Here is a 21,371-nt window from a genome sequence, read left to right as displayed (position 1 = left end):
CTAGACAACACCCTGTGAATAATGCTGTAATTTGACAACCCATATTGCTCACTTAATAATAGAAATTAACCAAGAAGAAATACAATTTTCTGAAACCACACCCCATAAAACCGAATTCATTCATGTGAAACAGGGACACTGTAGTTTTAAACCGATCAAGATAGCCAATCCTCCTTGGGCCATCTGCTCAACAGCAGCTTTCACAGGTACATGGAAGCATTCATACCCATCCACATAAAAAGGTTCATAAGCCCAGCTTTCTTGAAATAGTACTACATCATATGATTTAATCAGATTTAACCATTCAGGATCAATCCCCTTGTATGCAACTCCTGCAACATTACAACTAGCAATTCTAAGGGCTAAATGTCCAGTTGATGGCTGTTGCAGATGCAGATGTGGTTACATAGCTGGGAAGTAGATTCCTCAAAGATTAAGGGTAGCTCAGTGTGGACTGGGGGTACGGGCGGACCGGAATAACAGGCGTGGAGGCCGAATATAGTGCGCTATTGCAGCAGTTATTTTATTGTTCTCAAACGGGTTAAACAAGAGGGTTTGGAAAGAGGCGAGGATGGTTGGCTGAAAGTCCGTTCTCCACCGAAGAGATGAGTTGGTCTTCGGAATGGCTTCGGGTCTTGAGGTCGGGATCCGGTGTCGCCTCGGAGGTGAAAGAGAGAGAGAAGGGGCAGTTAGTTCTTGACAGCTTGTGGACCGTCGTAGCACTGTCACCAACCACCGGGTTGTGCAGGGCAAAAGAGACCGTGAGGATGAGGCAGGAAAGGGAAGGTGCAAGGGAAGGCGTAGACGAGAGGGGAAGGGGAAGGGGAAGAACGTGCAGTCGTGAGGGCGAAGTGCAAGGGCTATTTTACAACGGGATCAGTGAAGTGAGTTCCTACTTATATACAGTGTAGCAGTGTATACTCCGTGAGGGGATCTATATACACTCAATATACAATTATCTACAGGGAGACACAGAAACACGGAGTAAAATAAAGGTAACAGTGTACTCACATGCCCCGCCGCAACTCTCCTGTGAGTTGCGGCCGCTCTCCAGCAACCTCCGGAGGACTCCACCAGTCTTCGGTCCAGACGTCCTCCTCTTCCTCGCTTCCACTCCTGCACTTTCCGCTCTCCGTCCCAGGTTCTCCGCACGCTGTCTCCTGCCACGAGTCCACCGCATCGAAAGCTCCCCTCTCTTCGCCGTCGGCTTTTCTGTATCTCAGGTTGTTGATGGGGGCGGGACTTCCGGGGTCGCAGGGGTTCACTTCCGGGTTGTTGCGTGACGCCGTTGGTCGCTCCGTTTCCTGCATAGGAAAAAAGAGAGGAGGAGTCCTGGTCGTCAGGGACGCCGGAGGGTCAGTCGTCAAGGTATCCAGGCTCGAGGGCCGCTCGGCCGGGTTGCACGGCGCTCCCCTTCCACATCCCCTTTCCCTAGCTGTCTTTCTTGTGGGGGAGAGAGGTGGGGGATATCGAGAAAGGTAGTCCGCATTGCCCTGCTCGGCCCCTTTTCGGTGCAGGGTCTTGAATCTGTAGGGCTGTAGGGATATGAACCAGCGCAGCACTCGGTCGTTGTGACCTCCGTTTCGTGCCATCCACTCCAAAGGGGCGTGGTCTGTGTACAGAATAAATTCACGCCCCTCCAGATAATAACGAAGGCTTTCCACTGCCCACTTAATGGCTAGGGCCTCTTTTTCCACTACAGCATAATTAGCCTCCCGAGGGAAAAGTTTCCTGCTGAGGTAGAGAATGGGCCTCTCCACCCCGGTCGGGTCTTTCTGGGATAGAACGGCTCCCAATCCCTGGTCTGAGGCATCTGTTTGTAGGATGAACGGTTGTGAGTAATCGGGGCTGATCAAGACTGGCTCAGATACCAGGGATTGTTTAAGTTTGTGAAAAGCAGTCAACATTTGGGCAGAAGGGTGTTGCAGCACAGCTTCTGTTCGTGTGCTTTTCTTCAGTAAGTCGGTCTTGGGGACCGCGGTTTGGGAAAAGTTCGGGATGAATCTCCTGTAGTACCCTAGCAGCCCGAGGAAAGCACGGAGGTCTTTCTTGGTCTGAGGGAAGGGGATGGCTTGTATGGCCTTTATTTTTTTGCCTTGCGGTCTGATCACACCTTCCCCTAGTAGATAACCCAGATATTTGACGGATGTGGCAGCGAGAGTGGTTTTGGTGGGATTGATAGTAAACCCGTGTTTTCCCAAGGATGTGACCACTTGTCTCAGATGGGACAGGTGTTCTTTCCAGTCGTCACTATGAATGACGATGTCGTCCAAGTATGCTCCTGCGTATTGGGCATGTGGTTGTATGATGATGTTCATGGCCCTCTGGAACGTCGCCGGGGCGCCGTGGAGCCCGAAGGGCATGACTCGGAATTGGAATAAGCCATCCGGCGTGGAGAACGCCGTTTTCTTCTTGTCATCCTTTTTCAGGGGTATCTGCCAGTAGCCTTTGCAGAGGTCCAAGGTGCTAATGTATCTGGCTTTGCCTATGCGTTCTATCATCTCGTCCACCCGGGGTAAGGGATAGGTGTCGAAGCTTGATACTTTATTGACCTCCCGGAAGTCAATACAAAATCTTGTGGAGCCATCAGAATTGGGGACTAGGACTATGGGCGAGTTCCAGCTACTGAAAGACGGTTCTATTATACCCAATTGTATCATCTGTTTGGTCTCTTCCCTGATTATGTTCCGGCGGGCTTCAGGGACTCGGTAGGGTCGTTGTCTCAGTTTTCCCAGGTTCAGTGTGGATGGCATGCTCCATGATTGTGGTGTGTCCTGGTAGGGAGGAAAACACCGCTTGTATGGGGGCTAGGGTATTGCGGAGTTCGTTTTTGTTGCTTTCGGGTAAATCAGGGTCCATACAACACTCAAACGGCAAGCTCTCCGGACACCGACCACTGGCTAGTACCGGTTGAGGTCCTACCCATTTTTTTTTTTTTAAGAGATTCACATGGTATATCTGTTTCTGATTGCGGTTGTGGTCCAATTCAATTTCGTATGTTACCGGAGTCACTTGTCTTATTATCAGGTACGGGCCTTGCCACTGGCCTAGTAACTTGTGGTCGGAGGAGGGGATAAGGAGTAGTACTAAGTCTCCGGGAACAAAGGACCTCATTTTGGCACCCCGGTCATACTAGCGTTTTTGAGCTGTCTGAGCAATCATCAGGTTACGTCTTACAATTTCCCGGATTTGACCTAGGTGAGGTTTGAGGTTGGCAACGTATTCAGGCAGAGGTCTGGTGCGATCTGGTTCGGCCTCTCAGGCCTCCCGGGCCATATCTAATAGGGTCCGGGGTGGTCTCCCATACAAGAGTTCATAGGGGGAGTATCCTGTACTGCTCTGGACTTTGCATCTTATTGCAAATAAGGCTAAGGGCAGCATTTCCTCCCAGCGACGGCTCTCCAGTCCGAACAATTTCTTCAGGGTGGTTTTTAGGGTGGCGTTATACCGTTCCACCAGCCCGTCGGTCTGGGGGTGGTAGGCGGAGGTCCTTATTTGTTTTATGCCAAGCTTGGAACAAACCTGGCGCATTAGGGAGGAGACAAAGGGGGTGCCCTGGTCAGTCAATATCTCTCGGGGAAAACCCACCCGGGTGAAGATAGAGATCAGGGCTTTAGCAATGTTCTGGGCGGTAGGGTGGCGTAAGGGAATGGTCTCCGGAAAACGGGTGGCATAGTCCACAAGGACGAGAGCATATCTACACCCGCTCTTCGAAGGTAACATAGGCCCTATAAGGTCCATCCCTACCCTACTGAAAGGGATGTCGATGAGAGGGAGGGGTTGGAGGGGTACCTTTGGTGGTCGGTATCGACTGTTCTTCTGACACACCGGGCCTTCACGGCAGTATTGACTCACTGGTTTGTACACCCCAGGCCAATAACATTTTTCCAGAATGGTCTGACCTGTTTTCTCGTTTCCGAAATGTCCCCCTAACAGATGGCTATGGGCCAGGAACAATACTTTGTCGCGAAAGGGGCCGGGAACGAGGAGCTGAGGGTTTTCTTGGGGTCCCCCTTTCCGGTACAACAGCCCATTCTTTTTGAAAAAGTAAGGACATACTTGTAGTGGATCCTCGTTTTCCACGGCACTTGCCCAAGCATCCTGTAGCACCGGGTCTTCTTGTTGGGCTGACCGGTATTCTTGGTCGGTTTCCCAGGGATGGTCGTCCACGTGAACGGGATAGGCTGCTGCGTAGGACCTTTTCTCTTTCCACTTTTGGCCTCTGGATTTCGGGGGTTTGGTTGCTGGTTCCAAGGGGGGGGGGCGTTTCGATAGAAAGGAGCTTCAGTCCACCATCTTTCCAATGAGTCTGTGGCGTCATGCAGCAGATGAGGAAGGCCGCTGTAATCGCTCCCCAAGATCACTTGTTCGGGTAGGTTCGGGACCAACCCCACCGTAAGGGGGCTTCCTTCGTTCGAGGAGGTTTGGACTTTGACCCTGGTGGTGAAATACCTCTTGGTGTCCCCATGAACACATTGGATGTCCACTGTGCCAGTCACTGACCCGATAGGTGTGGGCATCTCTTGGGGTCGTAGAACACTTTGCCTGCAGCCGGAATCCGCGAGGGCCATCATGGGGTGGCCGTCAATCTTCACTGGACACCGGAAAGGAGGCGGGCTAGCCTCTGTGGTAAGGCAAACGTAGTTCCTGGCCAGCCCGACCTCCATGGGTTCTTCCTTTTGTGGGCAAAACCTGGCTATATGTCCGTGTCCTCCGCAGTGATAGCACTGGGGTCCGGGAGGGCTAGGCCGAGGCATCATTGGAAAGGGAAACAAGGGAACAGGGTCCGGTTTTCGGGGAACGGCAGGCCTTTGGGGTCGAGGGTGACTTCCAAGGGGTAGACGGGGATGGTGCTCGTCCTTCTTCTGGGACTCTTGTGCTCGGCTGTACGCGCTGGCAATTTCCACAGCAGTGTCTAGCGTCAGGTGAGCATGTTGTCACACCCATTTCTGGGTAGCAGGGTGAAGAGAGGCCAGGAATTGCTCCAAATAAATGTTGGACAGTATCTCTTCCTTTGAGGCCGTGGCTGATTTCAACCAGCGGTTGGCCAGATCCTGGATGCGAAAGGACAAGGCTCGGGGTGTCTCTTGGGGTCCTTCATGGGCTTGGCGAACCCTATACGTCTCATCGTCGATCCCTAAGCATTCTAGGATGCAGGTCTTTATATCCTGGTATGGTGTTTGGCCCTGAATGTTCGCCTGTTGGTAGGCCGCCTGCAGTTCCCCCGTCAGCAGGGGCCCCAAGTAGTGACCCCATCGGTCAGCCGGCCACGACGCGGCCTGCGCCAGGCGTTCGAAGTTGGTAAAAAAGAAATCCGGGTCCTCACCCGGAACGTACTTCTGCAGGACCACAGAGGGTAGGGAGGCGGCTGGTCGTTGTTGTCTCATGACGTCGGCTACCCTCCCAAGAGCCTGTTCCTGAGCGGTTCCTTGATCCTTCAGGACGTCGTGAAGTTGGCCACGATCATCTTCAGCGGTCTTAAGGAAGCGTTCCATCATCTTCCCTAGCAGCTCTTGACTTTCCGCTAACTGTTTCACTGCGGCCTCCATGCTTCCGGTAGATCCCACTTCTGACACCAAGTGTGGACTGGGGGTACGGGCGGACCGGAATAACAGGCGCGGAGGTTGAATATAGTGCGCTATTGCAGCATTCATTTTATTGTTCACAAACGGGTTAAACAAGAGGGTTTGGAAAGAGGCGAGGATGGTTGGCTGGAAGTCCGTTCTCCACCGAAGAGATGAGTTGGTCTTCGGAATGGCTTCGGGTCTTGAGGTCGGGATCGGGTGTCGCCTCGGAGGTGAAAGAGAGAGAGAAGGGGCAGTTAGTTCTTGACAGCTTGTGGACCGTCGTAGCACTGTCACCAACCACCGGGTTGTGCGGGGCAAAAGAGACCGTGAGGATGAGGCAGGAAAGGGAAGGTGCAAGGGAAGGCGTAGACGAGAGGGGAAGAGGAAGAACGTGCAGTCGTGAGGGCGAAGTGCAAGGGCTATTTTACAACGGGATCAGTGAAGTGAGTTCCTACTTATATACAGTGCAGCAGTGTATACTCTGTGAGGGGATCTATATACACTCAATATACAATTATCTACAAAGAGACACGGAGAAAAATAAAGGTAACAGTGTACTCACGTGCCCCGCCGCAACTCTCCTGTGAGTTGCGGCCGCTCTCCAGCAACCTCCGGAGGACTCCACCAGTCTTCGGTCCAGACGTCCTCCTCTTCCTCGCTTCCACTCCTGCACTTTTCGCTCTCCGTCCCAGGTTCTCCGCACGCTGTCTCCTGCCACGAGTCCACCGCATCGAACGCTCTCCTCTCTTCGTCGTCGGCTTTTCTGTATCTCGGGTTGTTGATGGGGGCGGGACTTCCGGGGTCGCAGGGGTTCACTTCCGGGTTGTTGCGTGACGCCGTTGGTCGCTCCGTTTCCTGCATAGGAAAAAAGAGAGGAGTAGTCCTGGTCGTCAGGGACGCTGGAGGGTCAGTCGTCAAGGTATCCAGGCTCGAGGGCCGCTCTGCCAGGTTGCGCGGCGCTCCCCTTCCACACTCAGTAACCCCTGTCATTACTATCACATACAGGCTACATTGAGGTGCTAAGTTTAATGAAGACAAGGTAGCCCTCTTCTGGTTATGAACACCAAGGCCTCCCCATCCCCACCGTGTTCCTTGATTCTCCACCTACGCTCATTCCCACTAGTGCTGATTCACTACTGCACAGAGCGGAGCTTTGAGCATTACTTGCCCCTATGTTTTGTGCAAGAGGCTTTGAGTTAGCGTTCAGGCAATGATTTACCTCAGCACTAGAAATTATTGGATAGACAATGCATTAAGTATCAGTTCTAGGTTGTGCAATCTATCATACAAAGGAGCTATACAATTGTCAATTAGTTGTTTAACTTTTGACTCTTCTAGGTCCTAGTTAATAAGGGCTAAATACCTAGCAGGTTCTTTATCAGTATCCTTAGACAGTTCCTTTTACCTAGCATTTTGCATGCTTGGTTTCCCAGCTACTGGTTGCTTGCTTTTGTATGTCCTTTTATCGGCAGGTACACAGTCACTGCCATTTAGGGGTTTTACCCTGCTATTCACCATGTAATCTGCATCGAATGCACATGGGGAAATTGTTGGCACCGCTATGGAAACACAGTTATTGAGTACAGTTAGGCTGCGTAGCCTTTACAGGAGAATGACTGTCTACCTCTCCCAAACTAAAACGGCGCTCAGGTAGGTTTATTTCTTTGGAGATATTACCCACCACACTTGCCAAAAAGGTATTCAAAGAATTCATGGGATGAGGTTGAGCAGGTATAACCATGTCTTTACCCTTTTCCTTGTTCTGGCCCAATTTGCGCTTATCCATTGTTGGTGCCTACTCAAGTCCAAAAACCATGGGGGTTGCCCAGCCTCCTCCAGGCGATGACATACGCAGGATGGGCCCGCCCTTGGCCCAGGCTTTGCCCGGGTGCTGCCTGCGCCACAGGCATCCACACGTTCATAAAGAGTAGACTGCTTTCAGCTGGTGGTGAAGCAAAGGATTGTGGGACTCGTGGTCCCTGGTGGTCGCGTTTTGTTATGACCTAATCCTCCGATGCGATTGAATGCACAGATGACCAGATGCAAAACAAAACTCCTCCCTGGGTGTCAAATTTTAATGCGGTTGCTATTTACAGTGGCCAGAACAGTCAGATCGGCAGATGCCAGGCAGCTCCTTCCCTAGAACTGCACCTAAAAATAACACCTCATGCACCAGAGCTGACAATCCTTCCTAGTTATGAAGAAACACTAAGGACACGTAACTGCTAGAACCACCAGTAGGTAGCTTATGGAGTTATAAGCAGTGTTTCCCGTTGCCAATAGGCAATTGCTCTGGACAGAAGAACACCCAGAAAAAACAAACAGGGAGGGAAAATACAGGCATCAATCAAAACCAACAAGGAAAGAAATCTCAGAATTAATTAAAGACAGCCCATGAGGGAGTAGGAAGACCCTATCCATGCTCCACCAACTAAACACAAAGTAGAAGATTAATGCACAAACAGTCAAAACACTACTTACTTCAATCACCCCAAAAACAAAAACGGTACCATACGAAGAGAGATTCAAAAACAACCTAAGAATCAGATGACCACCTGAAGATTGCCAGCTATGACAAACAAGCATTTACAAATTAATAGGTCTCACATTTATGGGAGTTTTAGCTATTGGCACTGTAAATTACAATGCCTTTTTTTTAAGTGTTGTTTTTAAAATAGATAAATAAAAGGCATTGTCATATACAATGCCAATAGCTTAAACTATCACAAATGTGAGACCTATTGCATTGCAAATGCGTGCTACAAAAATTTTAAAAAGCGTTAGGAGAGAGCACTAAGCTATTTGAGAAAAAAGTGCTCGGAGGTTGTAATTAAAGCCTACCGAGCAACAACACAAGTAACAGGGGGTGTCGCCATGGGAGGTTACAAAATGAGACAAGGAGCTACTAAGGAGGGACTACGAAGCTTTTTGACCAATGAACAGCCACAGTTTACAGTGGACAATGACACAACCCAATGAAAAATGTGGGCGGAGCTTCAAGTCCCTACCTCAATACAACATGCCTCGCAGAGCAGTGCATACGCTGCCCAGGCTCGACCTAAAAAGTAGTTAAGGAAAAAGACGGAGTTACTGATCAAAAAGAGTCATAGCACCCAGGCCCACGACCTAGAATTAGACCATCATGCCGGACGAAGCATGCAAGGCACAGTACTAGGGTACAAAAAACATATATCCTGGCTCTATCACCTGGAAGCCCAAAGTTCAAGCTCACTCCGATAAAAACTAAAGCGAGAAGGGTTTTCTAGACATCATAAAAATAGAAATCCTAAAGTTCAAGACCAAAATATAAGGAATAGAACCCCAACCTACTAAGAATGCGAGGATGTAAACTGAAATGAAAAACAAGGTTTTAATAACCCAAGAGCCCTAAACTCATAGAGCATAAATGATGCAAACCCAAGGATCACCAATGGAATAAGGTCTAAGAGTTCAAAGTCTCAGTGAAATACCACAGCTCTAAAGGAAAAAATAAAATGAAACAATATTGCCATCATGGATAAGCCCACAAGCCCAGCAGTGCTGAAAATGAGACAAGAATAACATTCAAACCAGCAGGCATTCAAGAGAATGTAGTAGGAATTCATGCAAAGAACAAACAAACTCGAAGATTCTCCAACTCTACCATTTCCGGACCAGACAAGGAATATAGGCAATCTGCTGTGTAGGAAGTAACCACCCCAACAAGATGAAAGACCCAACTACAAAACACTAGTAAGGTGAAGATAATAACCAGATAAAGAGAATATATGGCTTAACACTGAGGAGAACAGAAGATTTTTATGACCTCCAAGAGTGCAATGGAGTATGTCAAAACATTGCAGCGTAACAGGAAAAGTCCAGTGAACTCTCAATCTGAGGATGAGTGAGGGGGTAGGGAATGCTAGATTATGGTTTCTTCTGAGTATGAAACTGGGGTCTCTGACATGATGAAGGTGCTGGGTTGGAGAGAGGCGTGATGGCTTCTCTATATATTCCATTAATTGGGCTGCCATGCATGGCATCGGATGATGGGGCGGTTTGCTGTAAAATGGTAGATAAGCACACTGGTCGCTGAGTTAATAGAAACACTCAGCCACCTCCCTTGTAATCGGGAGGGGATGTACAGGCACTAGCGGCCCCCAAGTGGGGACACCCCAAATGTTTTTGATGGTGTACAATATTTGCGTGTACAAAGTTCTGTGGGAAGGGAATGTCTTTAGCGAGTTAGGCTAGCTGAAGTGGGTGGGGTGTGGTATGTGCTGGGTCTGTTTTTGTTGTAATTACAGTGCAGGATACATGCTGGGGGGGTCACTCTAGGAACAAAGGTACCCCTTTATTTTTGATGTTGTGGTCTGGGAGAAAAAAGGGAAAAACAAATATATATATATATATATATATATATATATATATATATATATATATATATATACACACACACACAAGTACCTCCCACTTGACCAACACTGATTGTACTCTGGCTAGTTAAAGCTTTATTGGGCCATCTCTGTTTTGAATTGTTAAAGAAAATCTACAAGAACATGAGTTCATTTTTATTTATTATTATTCTTATAAAGTTTTTCAATCATCTTTTTAAATACATTTTTAAATAGTGAAAAAACACCATAGATTGTTTTCTTTTTTAATCTGTGCAATACAAAACATGAATGAAGCAACACTAATATAATCCTCATTAGATATACAAATTTAAAATAATGATGCGATAAATACATACATAATAACACATTTTAAATATGTCCCCATACCATAATCATATTTACACTCACCTCACATCCAGTCATTGCATAACGAACATACTCAAACACACTTCACATCACATTCATTCCAGCTAAAAAATGTCTTGCAACAGAAATTTCATGGTGAAAATTCTTAATTAATATCCATGGTTATGCCGCCAGCTGGAAAAGGATCAGGTCGATGCACGTTTCAGTGGATACATATGATTCAATCCACCTTCATCAGGGCCACTTTCTTTCTTTCGTTTAATGCAGCAGAGGTTTATAGGGGGATCAGAAAGTCCGTATCTGGCGGTTTTTCTTTCCAGCAGATAGATGAATTATACACCAGTATGCCTGCATCAATATGGGATGTGTGACGACTCCTGCTGTGTGCGCTGTGGGGTGGAAAATACTGTAAGAATGTGGCATTATATTGGGGTAAAGTGACGCAAATCATCTTGCAGGTGACTATGGAAAGGGTAGCATGCACGCCGTAGGTATGTATATTGGTACTGCTGAAAGCAATTCAACCGAGCTATCGTAAACTTGTGCCTATTGCATTATTACTGGCCAAAAACTGGGGTGGGAAGATGGTACCAACAGTGAAGGCGTTGCTCAAGGACCTTGGATACCTTAAGGAGCAGTTGGACATTTATGCTTAGGAGCTTCCAATTCCATACATGTCGAAAATTATTTGGAGCCCTGTAACAACGTACTTTTTGGGGAACCCTGATGTTCTTTGATAAGTTGCGGACTAGGTCTACAGGTGCTATTTGGGGGGAATGATAAGATCTGATAGACCGGATAAAGGTACTGTTGGCCCGCCAGGGGATGGTCGTGAGGTGCACATTGCATTGATTGCATTGAGTGATATGAACAAATATGCACTGTAAGTTGTTTATCAAGTTGTATTGTTGAGGGATGGGACTACATTGAATAAGAATGTAGGATTCTTAGATGTATTGACAAAATGAATAATTAAAAAAAAAAGTAAAATATGAAAAGAAAACAAAAACCATTGAGTTCAAGAGAGGCGAAAACTAGCCTTAACTGCTTTAAAATACAAAAAGGAAAGGCCATTTGGTCGAAGAGCATCAAGAAAACCCTAGACCACACACAATGAGAGTAGTACTGTACATTACAATCTAATGAAAGTGTTGTACTGTAGCAATTAGCCTGTTTTAAGATGGCAACTTTAAGTCCTATGGGCTCTTCGTCCCCCACAAAGCGCAAGGCACATACCACGTTTCTCTCTCTCTCTCTTAGGTAAAGCATATTTTGTTACCATGTAAACAATACCTGCAAGGCCAGATATCAAGCCTTCTAAAACCTACAACCCAGGGCCAACTGCAGAATAAGGGGTATCAAGAAAGAAACAGAAATTAGGCCCACTAAACACGCAACCACTCCGAGGACACTGATGTCAGAAGTAGTGCCATCCATTAACAGAAAGAGCTCTAGCTGAACAAGACGGTCGGGTTTGGAACACAACCAAGAAGCCACAGTCTGAAGCATAAAGAAATAGCCAGGACTCAAGCTGCAATGTCAATGGAACAAGGCAAGCTGTTGAAGATGGAAAATCATAGTTACTGGAGACTCAGTATGATGCATCCTGATATGAAGGTCCAGAAATAAATATGCATAAGTGTCATCTCTTGAAACCTAAAACAACGAAAATAAAACCAGCCAGCCAAACCATAAACACATTGTGGCACGTCTCCATTCAAATACTCCAGCCAGCCAAACCACAAACCCATTGTGGCACGTCTCCATTCAAATACTCCAAGGTGAAAATGAGTCTAAATCAGATGGAATCTCAGAAGGAATCTCAGAAGACACCAAGAGTTGACATATACCACCATGACAGAAACAACAGTATCAAATGTCACAGCTGAAAATAATATCACAAATTTTGAATGGAATAAGTGCAACTGTTACCTCCAAGGACACAGCTTACAGTGCTAAGCAGGAGTCAGGGCACTTATTAAACAATAATAGCAAAACAGATCTCTACATAAGACACCAACAGCCTCAACCGAGAAGCAGACACAAAAAGTATAGTCTTCATTTGTCAAGGGAAAAAAAATGTGAAAACGATCATATCCAGAGCTCAACAAGCGCGGGAAAGAGCCAATTATGGTTATCAGAGATCTCCTTGCAATACACTGTGGTTTAAAAGACCTTCATGCAGACACGACCATAACGACAGTGGTGCCGTCTGATAACCTGTATGAAAACAGGAGTAAACCAATTAAGCAAGCCCCATTCTATCCAGGCGTTAGGACGGGACTAGGACCCACGGCATCACTGCCATACCACAGCTAGTCACACCCCCAGCAGATGAAAGCAGGCGACCGAGTTTGGTCGTCGCTGCAAGAGCACATAGAAGGAACAAGTGGCAAACTGCTCTACCATTTTACCACAGCTGCTACCCCGAAAAAGTGAAGAATTATACTCAGCATAAGATGCATCCCCATTATGTGAGATTTCCCAGTAGCAAACAAATATCTACACACCCAGAACAACCGAAGCTGCTGATCTGCACCATGGAGGAGAGAAGAACGTTAATGCCGCGATCGCCAAAAGCTCACTTACTCACACCTACAGCCCACCAACTCCAGCCTAAACAACATGTGTACAACCTCAGAGAAAGTTCACATTCAGTTTCTATGGAGAAAAACGCCCCCGAAGAATCACCACTGTGACTATCATAGCTCAGGGGAGAGCAACATGGAGCATACCCCCACGCAGCAGATAACAGAACAAATTAGATTAGTGTAATGCCAAAAACAAGGTGAAAACATCCAAGGAATGCAGACAATGAAAATTACAAAGAAACTCCCAATGTAAGGCCGAAGATCGATGTGCGCCCAATGCAGGAATCACTTCTCTAGACTTCAAACGGTAGGCGCTCTCATGAGGGAATGACTTGTTCTCCCAAGCCCATCACAGAGACAACACCAATCACTAGAGAGGCACAAGCCCAGCAGGGACCACCCATAAATCCTGAAGCTCCTCTTCTCAGTGCAAAACAGAAAAGAAAAAAGGGTGATGGTAATGCATGCCCTTTTATTGCGCCTCAGTAAGAGTGTGGGGGGGGGAGGGGGGTCTAGCCAGTATTTTGAGCATATTCCTGGTGTAATAACTAAATCGAGAAAGAGGGGCAAAGAGGTCATCGATTTACTATCAACATCTCGGCTGAATGGACCGATTCTCAAAAAGACAGTCTTCAGCTTCATATGAAAAATTCCATGTGCGTCCTGGGAATCAATCTTGAGAAAAGGGCAACGATGGCTTAATTGTTGACAGCAAGAGGCGAGATTGTTATAACAGAACCAAGACCCAGGCCGAAAGTCGAGGACCTCTCTGCAAATGTGTATAAAGACAGACATAGAGAACAAGAGCAGGTAGAGAACATGTTGTGTCCCATTAAGACAGGGGTATGTATATATTACAGTACACGTAAAACATGATTCAATGATTGGTTTTTTTCAATAAACACCCTTGCTTCAGTCTTTTACATCCATCCCATCACCTGTTTTCCACACTTAAAACCGTAATGTTGGTCAAGAGAGTCATGAAAATACCATGATGATTTATTTTACATACTGAACATTTTATTTAGAATAAAACAATCTGGGCTTATTTTCCAAACTATGAGGTTGAATATCGCACGCCTCAATGTTATACTTCGAAGTGAATACACTTTGAATAAAGAAACGAAGAGCCAAACGCTCAAGGTTGGCATGCGTTCCAGTCAAAGTGTAAGGAGATCATACATAAGAATGCAGTGGAATGTAGAGTAACATGCAGAATTCCACCCCAATAAATCAATAAGACCAGGTGATGCGTTTATCAATTATAAATCTCAATATAGGTCACATGAGAAGAGCAACTCTAACGTTGTCGCCCCCACAGCTGGCTTCACAAAAGTACCTCAACCTTCTCACATTTCAATTTAAAATTTTGCCTTTTCCATCACTCTGCTGTTTGTCATCCAGATCAGGCATCTGGACAATACATTGGCAATGTTGTTAACAGTAGATAATGTGGAAATTGGAATCTTGGAAAATGAAACACTGTGGAAATTGTACAGTTACTATATTAATATACCCCATGTTTTTTCTTCAAAGAGTTTTATATAGCACGAACTAGACTCGAGAAATCGGGTATCAGAGCGCTATACATGAGCACCAATTTAGTTTGAGTGGTGGAGGAAAAACCCATTTCCAGTGAGTCTGCAGTCAAGTTTGAAAACAGTTATTTGCAGTGTAATGGTTTTTAGCTTCAGAGACTGTGAATGACAGTTTAATATATAGCTAATAGTATTGAAAACATGTACCAAATGTCAATGTAAGCAAATCATCATTGAGAACTACTTGAAATCAACAACATCTTGCTAGGCTAGAAGATATTTCAAGCTGTGATCCAGCCAAATGTCAATGAAAAATAAATATTTACCAAATAAAGCATTTAAAATGTACTTGCAGATCTGACAAGTCTCCTGATGGTGAAATAATTTAGTGAGAGGTGGGGTGTGTTGATGATGCACTTGGTAATAATTTGTGAGGGTATCTGAACTAAAAAATGTCAAAGAATGACCCACCAATTGTGGGCTGTAGGTGCTACACAGAAGATAGGCCTGAATAAATTGAAAAAGAATTTAAGGTGAAAAAAAGTGTAAATTGGAAAACTAAATGTAGGATGCGAGAGGGGTGTAATATGTAGGAAAGAAGGGAGTGTCATTCTCAAAGCAGTGTGCTTAGTAACACCCTTTTTTATTGCAAAGAAATGTAGGAGTATGGTTTAATATGAAATTCAATATTTTCTTTCACAGGAATAGCACAATGTTAGTAAGGGTAGTCCACTGATAAAGATGCTTTTGGAAAGTTAAAAAAACTAAAAATGTCGGTCAGCAGGGTAACATTAATCAATAGAGACATTAGAATCAAGTCTGCTATGAATAAAACAAAAATCATTTTTTTTGCTCTTGCATTAGTTAAAATAGTTTTGTCCATTCAGAGGTGACCTGGATTTGATCAGTCCGTGTCTCAAACGACAATCCTTTAGCAAAGGGGAAAACTGCAGTGTTAGACTACGGCTCATGCTCCTTGCATGTTTTGTTGGGTTTATAATCTTGGGGTCAAAGTCAACAAGCTGATGCTTACCTGTAAATGGCAGTAGCAAATCAATGTCAGTTAGGAAATGTTCATCCCATGCTGGATCAGAACTGTACTGCACCTATATTCCACGCTGCCTGTACAGCGTGGAGGTTATGTTCTTGGTGGAACTGGAACAGAGTTGCAAAGGTGAGTAGTGCCTCTAGTAGCACCAAAAGCTGTAATATTTAACAGCACCATCATTAGGAATTCTATAGTCTTCAAGTGTATTGAATCTTTACATCCTGAAAGTTGACAATCATCTGTGTAGCTACCAAGACCAATACTTTTGAGTCCTGACATGGAATTATGATATTACTGCCATGCTTAGTTTTTCTAGCTGGAAGCATTCTTTCAATGTGAATGGAATATATAAAATGATAGAACCAGCTTCAACCTTTTGCATTCTACTTTCCTGAATACTGTCACAAAGTCTAAAAAGCAGAGGTTTACCTTGTGTTTTACATAAAACCGTAAATGTACAAATCCAGTTATGTGGCCATATCTCTCTATGTACAGCCCTACAGAGAGTACAATACCTCTGGAAACAATGTGTGAGACTTTCTTCAACCATTCCCAAAAAACCTACATATGGGGCAATTTAGTTTTTTTGGCCATGGCCATACCATGAAGCATTGGAATTAAGTGCCAACCCCCTCAATAGCTATTACTTGATATCCTGTCTCAGTCTTTTGGCTAAGATCAAGCGTACTTATCTCCTATTTTTTTTAGATTTATTTATAGTGTTAATATTCAGTATCACCAAATGCAGGTTGCATGATATCTTCTCATTCAACTTCTCAGTCTATTGTTGGCCTATTCTGCGTGTCGTTTATATTTATATTAGTTTATGTTTCAAATCAGGGTTGGCATTATTGAACCACAACTGTAGATCACAAGGTACATACAGCACCCTAGAGCTCCTCAAACTGACTAGCACTGTTCTTACTACACGCCTCATACCAATCTGCATACAAGGTCAATGGCTCCCAAAAGCATTCAAGGTTAATGCTTCCCAAAGACGTTTCACTTGTGGTTTCTTGGGATGTGTGAGGACTGAGCTCTGCATATCTAGAAGCAGAACGCCAATGTCTTCTAACGTTAGGTTCCTGGCTGCATTATCTCATCCCCTTAGGCTTTTCTTCAGGAAGGTCATCGCTTGCACACTTTCCTCTTTGGCTGCAACAGCAGGGCCAGTAACAGGGTTCACCGTGGATTATGTATCTACTGTTTAAACTCTCGGTCTGCAGCCAGAGGAGTATTTAAATGGAAGCTTTAAACAAAAGAAACTTAAATTGTTCCATTTACATGTTTTCCCTGGTGATTCTTCCGTGCTTTACTGCGAGCGAAGCTTTGCTCACACTGGTTACATTGAAATGGCAATTCTCTAGAATGCGTTCTCAGATGCACGGTCAGATTATTGCTGATGCTGAACGTTTTATCACAGTGGTGACACTGGAACGGCTTCTCTCCTGTATGAATTCGCAGGTGAACTGTTAGATGTGATTGCTGAGGAAACCGTTTCCCGCACTCTCCACACTGGTAAGGTTTCTCTCCCGTGTGTATTCTCTTGTGTATAGTTAGATGTGCCTGCTGATGAAATCTTTTTTTACAGTACCCACATTTGTACGGCTTCTCCCCTGTGTGTATTCTTTCGTGTGCAATCAGTGACTGTCTGAGGTGGAATGTCTTAAAACATTTACTGCACGTGTACGTTTTCTGGTCCGAATGTGTTCTCGTGTGCAAATCAAGGCACGTTTGGCTCTGGAAACTCTTGTCGCAAGCAATACACTTAAACAGTTTCTCCCCTGCGTGTGTCTTCTCATGTAGTGCTAAGTTGGCTTTCTGATGGAAGGTTTTGTCACACTCGGTGCACTTAAATGGTTTTGGTCTGTGTTTTCTTTGGTGTTTAATGAGATCTGCCAGCTGAACGAAGGTACTGACACACTCTCCACACTTATACGTATTCTCGCTGGAGTGTATCTGATGGTGCATTGCCAGTTTGGCCTTCCCACGGAAGCCTTTACCACAGACATTGCATTTGAACGGGCTCTCTCCTGTGTGCATTCGGTAGTGAATAATGAGTCGACCCTGGCTTGCGAAGCTTTTGTCACACTTTTCGCACTGAAATATTTGATCTGCATTACACTTCTGCTGCAATGCATCTTCAGGTGATGCATTGGCAGCAGCCACTTCCTGTGTCGGGGACGATTCCTGTTGAACAGCTGCTTCGTCTTCAGGTTTGACATTCTCATCTTTATGCATACGCTGGTGCAGTGTGAGATGAATTAGCAGAGGGAAGCTTTTGAGACACTGCTCACATGTGAAAGGTTTGTCCCGCTTGTGTATTTTACGATGCATGGTGAGGTAGGCGATATGGGTGAACCGTTTATCACAATCAGCACACTGGAACTGTTTTGTCGTGATGTGTGCTCTCTGGTGCAAACCAAGGTGAGCCCGGCGGGGAAAGCTCTTATTGCATTTCCCACATTTGTACAGTGTTTCTCCTGTGGGAGACGTCAGCTGACAGTGCTCTTGAGTCACTCCCTGCTTTCCTCTACTCTTCTCTCGTGCATGCTTCATGAGGTGCAATGTGAAATGAGCCTTCCGAGGGAAAACCTGCCCACATTCTCCGCATGTGAACAAAGGGCTGCTTGTGTGCATCCCTTCTTGAGCAAGTATGGGCTGTTTCCATGTGTTGCTCTTGTCACAAGGGTTTGGTTTACTTTTCTCTCGGATGTGCCGCCTCTGGTGCAGAACTAGGTGTGCAAGCCTGGGGAAGCTTTTCTCACAAACAACACATTTAAACTGCTTATCTGCCTGGCTTGCGAGATCTGGTTGATGAGGGTCACTTGTGTTGCTCTGGCTGCTTTGCAAGTGTTCCTTTAACAAGTGCGTTCGCCGGTGAAAATTCAAGTTGCCTAACCGAGGGAAGATCTTGCCACATTCTCCGCACTGAAACACTTTGTCAACGGAGTGCTTTCGACGGTGCACAGTGAGGTGCCACATCCGAGTGAAACTGTCACCGCACTCTCGGCATTTAAATGGCTTCCCACTTCGGTGCTCCTTCCGGTGCACGGTCAAGTGCCACTGGCGGCTAAATGTGTCGCCACATTCCCTGCACGTGAACAAACCACCACTGGGCGGATTTTTCTGTTGTGCATTCAAATGCACACGGCGTGGGATGCTCTCATCAGACTGCTCCTCCAACTTGATCAGCTTCTCCTTATGCCTCCTCATATGCAACGTTAGATGTGCCTGTCGAGTAAACATCCGTCCGCACTGCCCACATGTCAACAGAGTGTTGGGCTGCTGACACTGCGGCTCTACAAGTCCCACAGCTGGAAAGTCACGGTCAGACTCAAGCTCAGTCTTGATTGGTGTGTTTTCTCCTTTGTGCCGCCGCCTGTGCAGAACAAGGTGGGCAAGCTTCAGGAAGCTTTTGGCGCAGAGATCACATTTAAATGGTTCGTCCGGAGGAGGCCAATGCGCCCTACGGTGTAAAGTGAGATGCGCCATTTGCGTGAAGCTGCGCTTGCAGACATCACACTTGAATGGTCGGTCAACAAGATGCGTTCTCGCGTGCATGGTGAGACTGGCCTGCTGGTGAAAGGTCTTTTCACACACCCCACACGCGAACACTTTGTCCTTTGCGTGCTTCTTTCTGTGTAGAACAAGGTGCGCAAGCCTGGAGAAGCTCGCCTTACATTCTCCACACTTGAACAGATTTTCACTCATGTCAGACTCCTGTTCAGTGGCGAGGGGAGCTAGTGGTGGAAGAAGGGTGGGAGGAGAGGAGGTTAAGGGCTGAAGAGTTAGGGCCGGGGATGTCGGTGGAAGACTTTCTTCGCTCTTCTCCGACTTGATTGGTCTCTTCTTCTTATGTTTCTTCTGGTGTAGAACAAGATCAGCTAGCCGGCTGAAGCTTTTGTCACACACACCACAGTCATAGAGGTCTTCCAGTGGTGGAGAGTGAGCCCTCCTGTGTAAGGTGAGGTGCCATTTCTGAGTGAAACTTCGCTTGCATATGTCGCACTGGAAAGGCCTTTCCACTAAATGAGTCCTCTGGTGCAATGTAAGGTGGGCTTGACGGGAGAAGCATTTTCCACACTCTCCACACCTGAAGGGTTTGTCACCCACAGGCTTTGCATCTTGAAGCTTGACTGTCTCAGTCCCAGCCCAGCGAAAGTGTTGCGCAGTGAGGTCAATTCGATTGCACATTACATAGGGCTTCTGCCGTGCATGCATGATTACATGTTTCGTCAGATCCGCGCTGTGCAGAAATATCTTGTCACATTCCTTGCACTTGTAAGGTTTCTCTTCTATGGGGGGCGTCTTCTTCAGCAGAGGCAATGACCCGTCACCAGCTAAACTGCCAGCGCCGCTGCCACTGCTACTGCAACCACCACTTTTACCTAATTCATTAGCAAAATGTGCCCTCTTGTGCAAAATCAGATCCCTGGGACTGTTAAAACCTTTCCCACACTCTGAACACTTGTATAACGCCTCCTCGGTGTGCACACGTCTGTGCAAACTGAGAGCTTTATGGCTGACAAAACATCTCCAACAATCAGTGCACTTATGTGGTCGATCTACGGTGTGCTTCATTTGGTGTACCTCAAATGACTTTTTGTATGTGAAAGCCTGGCCGCAGACAGGACATGTGTAGGGTTTGTGACCTGTGTGGGCGCTCTGGTGCGAGATTAGATCTACCTTACGGATAAACGACTGCTCACATTCTGTACATTTATAGGCTCGCTTGTATTTGTGTTTTGTTTTATGGATAATCAGTGCCTTTAAGCTACCAAAGCTCTGGTTACACTCAGTGCATTTAAAAAAAGTCTCTCCTCTGTGTACTCTACCGTGCAGTGTCAGGGCTTTGTTGTTAGAGAAGCATTTTGCACACTGTGCACACTTAAAAGGTGCATTTTCAAAATGTATCATCCTGTGCACTGCGAGAGCTTTATCTGTGGAAAAACACTTGCCACATTCAGAACACCTCGGATGTTCTTTCCATAGAATAGGTGGTTTGTTGGGTGCGGTGCCTTGGCTGGCTTCTGGGCCTACATGAGGTTTTTGTACGGTATGAATTTTCTCATGCCGAATAAGCTCCACCTTGCGAATAAAGCTCTGATGACATTTAGTACAGGCGTATGGCATCCAGTTGCGGTCTGCGTTCGGTCGATAGGCAAGTAACTGGGCATTCCTCGGATAGAGCTCCCGTGTACTGGCACAGTACGAGCCGTCAGGCAGAATCAAGCCCTGGAGAAAATGGGGATGTGTCGGTCTCATTAAACCCACTTGGAAATGTGCATCACAATCTCTTTCCTGCTTGAGTGACTTTCCAGGAGGGTTGAAGGCTCTAAACGACCTGGAGTCAATCACTGGTCGGGTGGGGCCCTGGAGCACGTGGATCTGCAGCTTGCCTGGAGAAGCTTCGTAGACCACTGGCTTTCCAGGTCCTCTCAATGGAAACAGCTCTGCTTTTTTCCGGCTGTGCGAGCTCTCACCTGGGAAAAGCAAAACGAGCATCCAGTTACTGAAAAGTCGCGTACAGAGAAAAACTTTAAAATGTCACTAGCTTTTGGATAATAATTTCACTTTAGTGGCAGATGTTCATGTCACTTAAAACAGAAGAGCATATATTATTTGCATAGATAACTACACGTATATGAAACATCAAAACAAGGGAAGATATAAATGGGAAATAACATTCTACATTTGGTCCTTTATAGTTCCACAATATATTTGAATATTCATAGAAGCTTTGTAAAATGAGTTAATATGGACATATTCTAAACACTTTTTGAAAGCCACACTCTACAACACTTCACTACCTTTCAGCGAAGTTCGCCCTGCACATATACCATATACATTAGGAGCCTTGTTCTTAATTAAGTAGAGCTTTT

The 21,371-nt window shown here is 45.9% G+C and overlaps 1 protein-coding gene across 1 annotated transcript in view; it reads right to left on the bottom strand.

The window, feature by feature from the left end:
- Positions 1–10,106: 10,106 nt before the first annotated feature.
- Positions 10,107–21,371, bottom strand: part of LOC144781842 (uncharacterized) — a 469,031-nt gene continuing 457,766 nt past the window's right edge. Inside the window, exon 9 of the mRNA XM_078660870.1 lies at positions 10,107–20,972. Coding sequence (XP_078516996.1) covers positions 16,753–20,972 — 4,220 coding nt within the window. The 3' untranslated portion in view covers positions 10,107–16,752. The remainder of the gene's footprint in view (positions 20,973–21,371) is intronic.

Source organism: Lissotriton helveticus, chromosome 9 (genome assembly GCF_964261635.1).
Source record: "Lissotriton helveticus chromosome 9, aLisHel1.1, whole genome shotgun sequence".
NCBI lineage: Eukaryota > Metazoa > Chordata > Amphibia > Caudata > Salamandridae > Lissotriton > Lissotriton helveticus.
The sequence above is the reverse complement of the archived record's forward strand: the minus strand, read 5'-3'. Positions and strand labels throughout refer to the sequence as shown.